At 34.2% G+C, this 12,103-nt stretch overlaps 1 protein-coding gene across 1 annotated transcript; it reads left to right on the forward strand.

Annotated features, from left to right (window-relative positions):
- Positions 1 to 9,913: 9,913 nt before the first annotated feature.
- Positions 9,914 to 11,824, forward strand: HELRODRAFT_188091 (hypothetical protein; the record flags this gene model as incomplete). Its single annotated transcript, XM_009011529.1, has 3 exons — positions 9,914 to 10,016; positions 10,337 to 10,474; positions 10,572 to 11,824. 3 exons carry the CDS (start codon positions 9,914 to 9,916, stop codon positions 11,627 to 11,629), a joined length of 1,299 nt encoding a protein of 432 aa, XP_009009777.1. The 3' UTR covers positions 11,630 to 11,824.
- Between the last annotated feature and the right edge of the window lie 279 nt (positions 11,825 to 12,103).

Below are 12,103 nucleotides of genomic sequence, written 5' to 3' on the forward strand. Positions count from 1 at the left end.
GATGATGACGATGGTGATGAAAATGATCGTGATGCTTATGACGAAGATGATGGTGGTGATAATGATGACGATGATGGTGGTGATAATGATGACGACGATGGTGACGACGATGATGATAGAGATGATAATGATGACTATGACGTAGATGATGATGATAATAATGATGACGTAGATGATGATGATAATGATGACGTAGATGATGATGATGACGTAGATGATGATGACGAAGCGGCAGGGTTTCCTTGGTTAATATGAATGATTAATGTTGACATCATCATCAATGTCGTCGTATGCACTGCTGCTGAATGTAGAAGATGAAGATGTCAGCGATGGTGGTGGTGATGATATGGTGAAAATGATGAGGATGAGATGATAATGATTGAGATGGCGGTACTGATGATGATGATGATGTTGAATTTGTCGTTAAAGCACCTGCCAGTAGCAAAATAGTTAATGGAATGTGATTGGAGAACATTTTAGCGAGTTTTGTCATCATCATCAATTTCTTCTTCTTCATCATCATCATCATCATCATTTTTTTATTTTTCTTCATCATCACCATCATCATCATTTTCTTCATCATCCTCATCTTCTTCTTCTTCATTGTCATTATTACCATCATCATCATAATCTTCACCATCGTCATCATCATTGTGTAATTTTTTGACGTCATCTTTGCCAATAATTTTTTATGCGTTGTTCGTTCAATTCATCCGTCCGTGTTTGTTCGTTTGTTCGTTTGTTCGTTTGTTTGTTTGTTTACGTCATCATCACCGCTGCCGCGCTTTATTCATGAGCTGCTTACAGACTCACTCACTCACTTATTGAAAAATCACTATTAAAATATTCATAAAAAATTGTTTTTTTGTGTGTATTTTTTAAAAGTTTTCTACAAAAACTTTCCTTTTTAGACTTTTTTCTTCTCTCTCTCTTTCTCTCTTTCTCTCTCTCTTTCTCTCTCTCTTTTTGAATTTAGAAAATGACAAATACATCCAAGTATCCATCCACTCTTTAATCTATCCGTCCATCTATCTATCCATCCATCAACATTAATATTTATCCTGTATATTTGATGAAAAGTACAAGCTGCATTGTATATATTGCGTATTAACATCTATACATTCATACAAACACACACACACAGTACACACACACACACACACACACACACTACTATAGTTCAAGGGCTATAGTTCCATTCATATAACACTCCACATACTTTTTAAAAATATGAAAAATACAATCTCAAACTCGTGTTAATCTATTGTAGCCAAATTCAACACAACATCGTTGGATCATAAAAAATCTTAATTACAAGCTAAATACGCAAGGCAAAATCAATTATATCAGATTTACAACTTTTTAAAAAACCGAGAAAATAACAAAAAAAGCAAAAAAAGCAAAGGAAGATTTAAAAGTTCAACAATTTGCAGGACTTCTGAAACATCTCACTCAAAGAATAAAAAAAAACACATCACGAAACTGCCCACATGCACGCACGTCTCATACACTGTCCGACAGCTGACACACAAACGACATATTTGGTCGACAGAAACCTAAAGATCATACATGACATGTCGGCAAAAATGTTTTTCCCTGACATAATGCGACAAACTTTTATAAGCCTAAATTTTTTCAAAAGTACTGATTGAAGAGGGGTAGGGAGCTATGGCACTGAAACCCGTCCCAGTAGATACTTTTGCTAGGGTTAAGGTTAGATAAATGTAAAAAACCTCTCTGCGAATTTCATAAATTATAGTTGCATTATGACTATACCTAACCCTCTCCCTTAAACGACTGCACTAGTTTGCCAAATTTGAATAAAAATATTCATGTTTCAATATTTCAATCATGAAGAAGAAACACGAGGCAAGCAAAAAAGTTCAAGTCTACAGAATACGTCTGAATGCGACAGCGTGTATGAAACTGCATGCCTATGTGTCGTGCACGAATGAAAAATAAATTAAAATGAATGCCACGTAGGATGCTTCATTCTCTTGTGAAAAAAAGTTTGCCCAAATAAAATTCTTAGAGATTGGATAGGTTTCAAAATTCTTTAACGCCGATTCCATGGTGCATTTTAATTTCTAAGTTAATATTTAGTTTCTATGTTGCATTTATATTATTATGCTACTATATTGTACCATTGTTTATAAAATTATGATTATTATTATTCTTCTTATTAATAATAATAATAATAATTATTATTATTTTTAATATCGTTATTGCCCTTTTAACATATCGCCGCTGCCTCGATAGAAAAATATTTTGTGAAATATTTTGCTAACTCAGACGGTAGCCAATTAATTTTTTTATGTAAAATTCGTCTGTCACAAAATTTGTTTCAAGCTTAAAGTTTATCCAAGTCTGCAAAATTAGCTGAGTCGTCAGGATTTTCTCAAATGAATTAATTTCATTTTCAAGCCTGGGTTTGTTCTGTATGCGTGTGCGCGCGCGTGTGTGCGTGCGTATGTGTGTTTAAAACAAAACTTTACAAAAAGATACAGATCGATGCAAACTCTATGTACGTACGTACTACGCATGTACGTTTCGTTTCGTTTCGTACGTACTACGCATGTATGTATGTATGTATGTATGTATGAATGTATGTATGTATGTATGTATGTATGTATGTACGTACGTATGTATGTACGTATGTATGTACGCATGCATGTATGTATGTATGTATGTTAAAACATGATGAGTGACACTGAACCGTCTGTGACACTGTATGTATGTATGTATGTATGTATGCATGCATGTATGTATGTATGTATGTATGTATGTATGTATGAATGTATGTATGTATGTATGTATGTATGTATGTATGTATGTATGTATGTATGTATGTATGTATGTATGTATGTATGTATGTATGTATACAATTTGTGTGTTCTGGCGTGCCTGCTTTTGCGTGTGTATTTTTTGCCGGATTATGTTTTCATCAACGACAGCGCAGGAAGAGGATGGAAAAATTGAACGAACAAATGAATGAATGAATGAATGAATGAATGAATGAATGAATGAAAAGTGCATGAATAAACCAGCAAATGAATGAATAAATATATAAACGAATGGAGAAATTATGGGATAAATAAATCAACAGATGGACAAATGAACGAACGAACGAACGAACGGTGAAATTAATGTTAAAACATATGAATTAACTCTTTAAATTAAACAGTCAAAAAATAAAATCCATTACCATAAAATAATTTCTTGTGATCAAAGCGTTACATTCATTTGTAAAGAGCCTTTAAAACGTAGAATGACCACTATCCAGTTTGAATCAGCCCAGCTACCGGCACCACTTTTGAAAAATTCAATCGAGATTTAATTAATAAAAAAATTAAATTATTAATATCAATAAAATAATTATAAAATCATTAATTTTCTTGCTGTAAGAAAGCTTATTTATATTGTTTCCTAAATAATGAGCATTAAAAAATCTGTCTGAAATTATAAAAAAAAATCTAGAATGAAAATAAACGCAAAATTCAGCAATTAGTTGTGGAGAATGTCGTAGAAAATAATTTGCCAAAAATTTTTTAAAAATTCGACCAGGTTATGAGACGCAAAGGTAGGTGAAAGTTCAAAGAACACAAACAGACAGACACACACACAACACTTACATCTACATATACACTTACATACATACACACATTCACACACAAACGCCTACACACACATATACACGCAATCGCCCACACGTATTACTTTAAAATTTCCCCAAAAAGATGCAGGCATTCATTGATGAAAATGCACTACGAGCCAAAAATGGTCACAGACATCATCAGCCTCCGTCAATAAACTCGCCCAGTGCAAGTTATGCTAGAAAGGGGGAATAAAATGAGGGGAGGGGATGGATGGGTGAGATATGGTGGGGGTGGATGAGATAGGGCTGTAGTTGGTCGGATGCATAGGTCATTTACAGAAGAGCGGACGTCATTCAACTATAATAATTGCCACTATTACTACTGCGGCTGTTGCTGCTGCTATTATCATCATCATCAACAGCATCATCATCATCAACAGCATCATCATCATCATTTTCACAGGAAAAAATCCTAGCCCACGTGATCAATGTGGAGCAATATAATTATGCAAACATTACATTACGTAGCCTACACTAATATTGTCATCATCATCACCATCATCATCGTCGTCGTCATCGTCGTCATCATCATATCAACGTTTTAGTCGTGGTCATCATTATCATCACAAATGTTATTGTCATCGTCATCATAACCATCAAAAGACCATCACCTCGCTCATTATTCATTCTATCATCATCGTCATCATCATTATTGTCATCTTCATCTTCGTCATCATTTTTTTGATTAAACACGCACACAAACAAACACATACAAATACAAATACATACAAACACACAAACACAAACACACAGCAACAACAAAAACACACGGCATCAGCAACAAAAACAAAGATAACAAAAACACAGCATGTATAACATTGACACAAGAACAAAGAATAGAAATTCATTAGGCAAATTAAAACAGGCAAAACAAAGACATCAAATAACACAAAGGTGACAAAACAAAAAAAAACATGATGGTGAGGATGTTGAAAATGAGAAATAATAATAATAATAATAATAACAACAACAAAAATTTCTAAAATATATTTAAAAAACCGACACCTCTACATAAAATCCAATGTCAAGGTCATCTGGTCAGGGTTAAATAAGTCCAGTTATCTAACCACATGGGTCGTGTTATGCAATTAAGTAGGTCGGGTTCTATAATTAAATAGGTCAAATTGAAAATAGTGTCTTGAGGTTAAGGGTTAAATTGACTGTTTTATTTATTATTGCGACATTGGAACATTTTAGGGAAATGAAAAATAATTAAACAACATCAACGACAAAATAATGGAACGCCACAACATCAATAACAAAATAATGGAACGCCACAACATCAACTACAAAATAATGGAACGCCAAAACACCATAAACATAATAAATTCAAAATGATAACTGGATACAACAGTAGCAACAAAATCGTGACGATAACGTTGCAAGATTACATTATTAACAAATCAAGAAAAACATGGTCGGAATAACGACAAAACGACATTGACAACAATATGCTAGCTTCGACACGAGGACAACAACAACAGCAACAACAACAACATGGTAGAACCAATATGATGACAACAAAAACCTGGTAGCATCAGCATGGCGACAATAACGACAATACAATATATGCAGTAAAATATGACGTCACCAACAACATGGTAGCATTAACATGATGACAATAACAACCAGCAAGTTAGCGGAAAGAACGTACGTCAACAGTGACATCAACAAAATGGCAGCAACAACAACTACACCAACATGGTGGCAACCACAACAACCACACCACAAAATGTTTGCCATTCATTTTAATTCCATAGCAGAAACGCCAAGAGAATTCACGAATGCATTACATACAAGATGGTTTGTTTGCTTGTTGTTGTGGGCTGTTTGATGTTGTCACGTTGTTGCTGTTGTTGAAATGTTTTTGTTGACGTTGTTGTGTTTTCACTGCTGATGTCGTTGTCAGTTTTTGTGAAAGCATTGCTTGTTGTTATGACTTATTGCTTGTTTATTTTTCATGTTTTAGTTGTCATATTGTTGTTGTTGTTGACGTTGTTATGTTGTTGTTGATAATTTTGTATTGTCGTTGTTCATAGTGGTGTTGTAGTTGTGGTAGTTGTTGTCGCCGTTGTTTTTTGTTGTTGGAAGGCTATTTTATTTAGTTATGTAATGTTAGTTTACGGTGATTTACAGGACGGATGCGTCGTGATGGTGTTGTTGCGGTTGTGGTTGCTGTTGTGCTGCTGTGTTGTTGCTGCCAATGTGTTGCAGATGTAGTTGTTGATGTTTTTTTTTTCTCGTGGCTGTTGTTTCGATGGAGTTTTTTTCTATTACATCATGGCCGTGATTGTTGTTGTTGTATTTTAAAAAGTATACAACACAAATTGCAAAACAACCATACGCATATGTGTGTGTTTATGCGTGTGTGCGTGTGTGCGTGTTTGTGCGTGTGTGTTTGTGCGTGTGCGTGCTTATGCGTGCGTGCTTATGCGTGCGTGCTTATGCGTGCGTGTGTTTTATTTCAAACATTCCTTTCCCATAAAATTATTTTCAAATATTATTTTTTTGAAGCCATTCCTTTCTTGAAATTTTGTGCATGTAGACGACCCTCTCAAGCAGATTGCATCTATCCGGAGATTAAAAAATCTCCTATAAACACGCCATGCACGTTGATAACGTTCGATTGAACATTTAGCTCTCTCTTTCTCTTTCTCTCTTTTTACCTCATATTTTCCCCTATCTCTTACTCATCTTTCTCTTTTCTTTATCTCTTTTTTTTCTGTTTGCGTTTTCTTCATTCGTTTTTTCTTTCTTTATCTTTCTTCTTCTCTATGATTTTATTTTACTATTATTATTATTATTAATATTACTGTTATTATTATTGTTATTTTTTACGACGGCCATTTATCATAAATATTTTTTATATAAATATATACGACCAACCAATCAGCAACGGGTAGTTTAACCAATCAGCTGACCAACCAATCAATTGATCGATCAGCCGACCAACCAGAACTACGCTATTTATCATTATAGAAAAGAAAATGACATCATCAAATTATGCCGGAAGTACCGACAATACCACGTGACTACCTACAGCCAATCAAACGTCACTATGGATCGTGGTAATGATCTTGATTTATGTAGTACCCCGTTGGTCTGCTGCTGTGGCTATTGTTTTTTTTTGGTTGTTGTCATTATTATTGTTGATGTTGTTATTATTTTTATTGTTTTCTTCCCACCGGAAATAATTATGCATGACGTTTGATGACGTAGCTTCTTATAGCAGTAGCGGAAGTAATGCCTTCGTAAGTTATTGTGTTGATAGTACGATTACTACCTTTGCTGTCTATCGTTTTACTGAAAGTTACTACTACTACTACTACTACTACATAGAGGTAGTTGTAGTAACTGTAGTAGTAACATTTGTTCTTGTAGTAGTTGTAGTTGTAGTAGTTGTAGTTGTTGTAGCAGTAGTAGTTGTTGTAGCAGCAGCAGTAGTAGTAGTAGTAGTAATAATATTAGTAGTACTAGTATAATAATTTGCTTTCAGTAAGTTGAAGAAAATGATTCATTTTAAAAGGAGCATTTTTTGAATGTTGGCTGTCCCGCTGTTCTCTTAATGAGATGTGTGCTGAATGGAATTTTGTTTCGAAAAAAAAATTAAATTATTTATTTATTAAATACTTAAAATTGTTCAATAACTATCTTGTAATTCATGTAAAGTAAATATACATTAATATAATGAACAAGCCAAATGCCATCTATTGCAATTTCAATAAAAATTATTGCGAAACAAAATGAATGAATGAATGAATGAACGAACGAACGAACGAACGAACGAATGAATGAATGAATGAATGAATAAATAAATGAATGAATGAATGGAATGAACGAATGAACGAACGAACAAATGAACAAACGAACAAATGAACGAACGGACGAACAAACAAACGAACGAACGAAGGAATAAATGAATGAATGGGTAGATGAACAAATAAATAAATGAATAAAAAACTGGATGTATGAATGCATGAATGATTGAATGTATAAAAAAATAGACGTTTATTTAAACTCATTATATTCGTTGTTGTTGTTGTTGTTGATGTCGAAAGTTTTTATAAGAAAATTATTTTTAAAAAATTGTTGTATCTATGCTGTTTTGTAGTTAAAATAAAAAAAGTTCTTTGTTAATGGTACGTGATTAAATGTTTGCTTTTTGTGGTCACTTTCAATGGCAGTTCTACCCGCAGATGAATGCCTGGTGGTGGTTTTGTGTCGTGATGATGTTGATATTGCTGATGACGTTGGCTGGATGTTGTTATTGTTGTTGTTGTTTTTATTATTATTATTGTTATTGTTGTTTTTGTTTTCGATGTTGCATATTATATTGTTCTTGTTGTTGTTGTTGTTGTTGAAACTCATGCACGAGTAATATAAAACAAACTTTATTATATAAAACTAAAACTTAACCAAAAATGTTAAGAACACCACCACCACCACCAACAACAACAACAACAAAAACAACAACAACAACAACTACTACTACTACCTAACCACTACTACTGCTACAACAACAATAATAATAATAATACTAACAATAAAAAACAGAACCTGACGTCATAGTAATGAGGTAACATGGCCGAAAAATCCATACAATGTTATTTACGCAGGCGTATCAAAAATGGCCGGAAGTGAAAAATAATGAAAATAAAAACAAGCATCGAAACAGCTAAAACGAAAAAAAAACAACAAAAATAATATAAACAAAATAACAAAGATACAAATAAAAAAAAGACTTCTGTTATTATCATCAACAAGTTGTTTAAAGTGTCTAAGCAACAGCACCAAAATGGCATAATAATATGAGCAACAACAACAGCAAAGAAATGAAAACAACGCCAACATGACATTACTAACAAATAAAATCAATATCAACAACAATTAAACAATGTGAAACCGTCAAAACATCAAGAAATGCAAATCAACATAAACTGATTTAAAAAATACCACGAAATAACGACAACAATAAAAATAACAACAACAACGTCAACAACAACAACTTCAAAAACAAAAGCATCAACAAAAACATCAACAGCAGCAGCAACAACAACATCAACAGAAACATCAGCAGCAGCAACAATATCAGTAAAACGTTTCAAGAAGCTGTTGTCGACGATCAAATGCTAATAATTTCTTGTCAACCTTAATTGCTAACAACAACGACAGTGATAAAGATGGTGATGATAACGATGACGATGCTAATGATGATGATATTAACAATGATAATGGTGATGCTGTTGTTGATGATACTAAAAATAGAACTGGTGATTAAATGATGATAGCGACTCATTTGATGAAAAATTTTGGACAACATTTACAAATCGTTTGTTCTCTTTACTGAACTTGACACAATCTACATTACTTACATTTCATAACATTGAAAAACATTTTTGTATCATTACCTGATTGAAAAATATCATTAAAATATTTTCTTTTTCATGAAACTTTTTTCAAATTTTCCTCTTGATGTTGTTTTTTAAAAAAAAAAAATGAAGCTCAACATCCTGATGAATGGCGATTAAATAGAGAAAAATCTGACGTCATAAGAGCAAATACAAAAACCACCTACATGAAGAACATCGGCTCATTTTACATCGAATAGAGGTTTTTTATATCAAAATTAATTAAGTTCTCAATTTTTAATAAAATAAAATTTCCATCCCAAACTTTCCACTTTTTGTAAAAATATTAAATTTTTATAATTTACAATTCATAATAGCCGGTAAGCTTGCAAAATCTTTTGAAAATAAATAACGTACAAGTGAGCTTTTAATATTAAACGCGAACAACGTGTTTTTTTTATTTAAAAAAAATTAGCCTTGTATATGAAACGAAGTATTTTTATTGAATGAATTGGTTTTATCGAGATACTGTTATTGTGGTACGTAGGTACATACAAGCGTGTGTGCTTGTTTAATTTTTCATGGAGTGTGCTTTGTAAATAGAATTAAATGTTAAAAGTTTTTGCGAATGTTTCATGTCATTATTTCCATACGGTTGATATTATGCACCACTAGAGGAAGAGGTAGTTGTTAGCTGGTGCTGTTTCTCATTTGAAGATTATTTACTGTTCTGTCTTATAATCCAATCAACATTTCATCAATCGATCAATCATCAATCCGTCATATCAACCATTCATCATCCATCTATCAATTAGCCATCCATTCATCCATCCAAAACATCCATCCATTCAATCATTCCAGTATCTTAAAACCCGGAAAACACTGAAGTAGAAAAGCAGAAAGAAGATCAATGGAGGTAGGATACAAATACGAGGGCGAGTACAACGAACACTACCAGAGGCACGGGATGGGCAAGGCCGAATTTCCAAATGGGGACAAATACGAAGGTCAGGGTCAGGGTTTTTACTGCTGGGGGTCTCAAATTTGTTGGCCAATTTGTTAATTGAACGTTTGATGGCTGTTCAATATTAAAAAAAAATTCAACTTTGTCTATTGTTGAAGATCATTTAGAAACTTAAAAATTGGAAGAAATATTTGAAAGTGTAATAATTTTAAATTTTACTAATTTTCATATGTTGAATTTAAAAATATTTCTTCGATTGAATATTTTCTGACTCTTCAATTAATTTTTATCATTTATATAATGTTACTCATTTGAACGACAACTTACATCTTTGTATTCGAATTTTCACATATTCCAATGTATAAATAGGAAGTTACCAGAACGGAAAACGAAATGGTTTTGGTAAGTACACATTCAGCAACGGAGCATCGTACAATGGCGAATGGAAGGATGGGAAGAAACACGGCTTGGGAATATTTATGTACCCTGATGGATCCAAATATGATGGTATAGTTTCATTTACATTAATTCATATATTATGCTAATTAGTAGTTAAATTTTTGAATTCTTTTATCAATAATTTAAGTTTGAACATTTGATAAAGGTGTGTGGCACGAAGACATGAGGCAAGGGTACGGCAAGTACTTTTACTCGAATGGCGATTATTACGAAGGAGAATGGCTGAATCACCTGAGACATGGTCGTGGAAAGTATGCTTATGCCAGTTCCAACCTCTTGTTCACTGGCATCTGGTTTGAAGGCAAGAGGACAGGCGAGGGTGTGGTTACGAGGATTGGTGATGACAGCTGCATAGATGCTGGTGCTTCGGAAAAATTATCAAAAGCTTCCACGGCAAAAGATGATAAGAATGATGAAGAAGCGGCCTTCTATCAATTCGATGATTTCCACGCTAAAGCTCAAATTGCAGCTAAACTTTCGGTGGCCGAAGAAAAGCAAGTGGAAGGTGCGGTGGAAGCAGCACCGACGGAGGAAGCGGGCCACGTTGCCAGCCATGTTTCTGTTGAAGGCTTGACGACAGTCGAGAGTAAGAAGTCAGATGTTAACGTTGAAAAAGTTGAGCCAGTGGAGCCCACAGAAACAACAGCGGAACCAGTTGAACCAACTGAACAACCACTTCCCGCGGTTGCATCTGCTACTGCCGAGGAAGCCACGAAGTCTGAAAAAGTGGAAGTTGCTGCAGATGAACAGAAAGTTATATCTGAAGCTGTTGTGACCGAAGTTGAAAAAGATAAAGAAGTTGTAGAAACGGTGCAAGAAGAATCTAAAGTAGAAGTGAAAGAAGAAGTGGCAGAAGAAAAGAAAGATGAGCCCAAAGAAGAAGTACCGGTTGTCGCTGAAGCACAAGCACCAATAGTGGAGATACCACCAGCTGAGGACATTGAAAAGGTTCCGGCGACCTCTGTGGAGCCTGTGATGTTGGTGGAGCAAACAATTGAAGCTCAACCACCGCCGGCTGATTTGAGCACTGTCACACAAGCACCACATCCAATTCCTATGAACGAACCGTCGGGAGAGAAAAATGCTGAAACAACCGCCGAACCAGTGCAGGCCGTCTTGCCTCCTGCAGATGACGGCAAACCTGCCGTCGACATTCCAGCTGCTGAAAATGTGGAAGAACAAGCTGCAGGTGCCGCCAATTGATTGATCTTCTTTTGCTGTCCTTTCATGCAAATGAACGACCTTTTAATTTCTTTTTACAAACCCCAGTTTATTTTTAAATAGTACATTAAATATTTTCATTATATTCGCTAACATCGATTAAACATCTAAAATGTGAATTTTTAAGAATAAAATACTGCGAAAGAAGAATGCTAAATGCTTCACAACAAATCGAAACGCCTTTAAAAAAATTCAGCCATAGTAAATTTTCGAATCAAAACTAACCGTCTTTTGAAAGCGGTCAAACTTTTGCATGTACGCTTCATCAGACACGTACTAATGAACACAAATCCAAGATTGTCTCATCAGCATCAAGCAGTCATGCGAAAAAATATTTGCTAAAACATCCCTACATCATCGGGCTGGAAGGAACCTTGCAATAACCTTTCATCACGCAAACAAACAATCCATCATTCGAATTCTGACATCTATTTTCATAAGTAATGCCATAAAATT

This window comes from Helobdella robusta (assembly GCF_000326865.2).
Source record: "Helobdella robusta unplaced genomic scaffold HELROscaffold_1, whole genome shotgun sequence".
In the NCBI taxonomy this organism is placed as follows: domain Eukaryota; kingdom Metazoa; phylum Annelida; class Clitellata; order Rhynchobdellida; family Glossiphoniidae; genus Helobdella; species Helobdella robusta.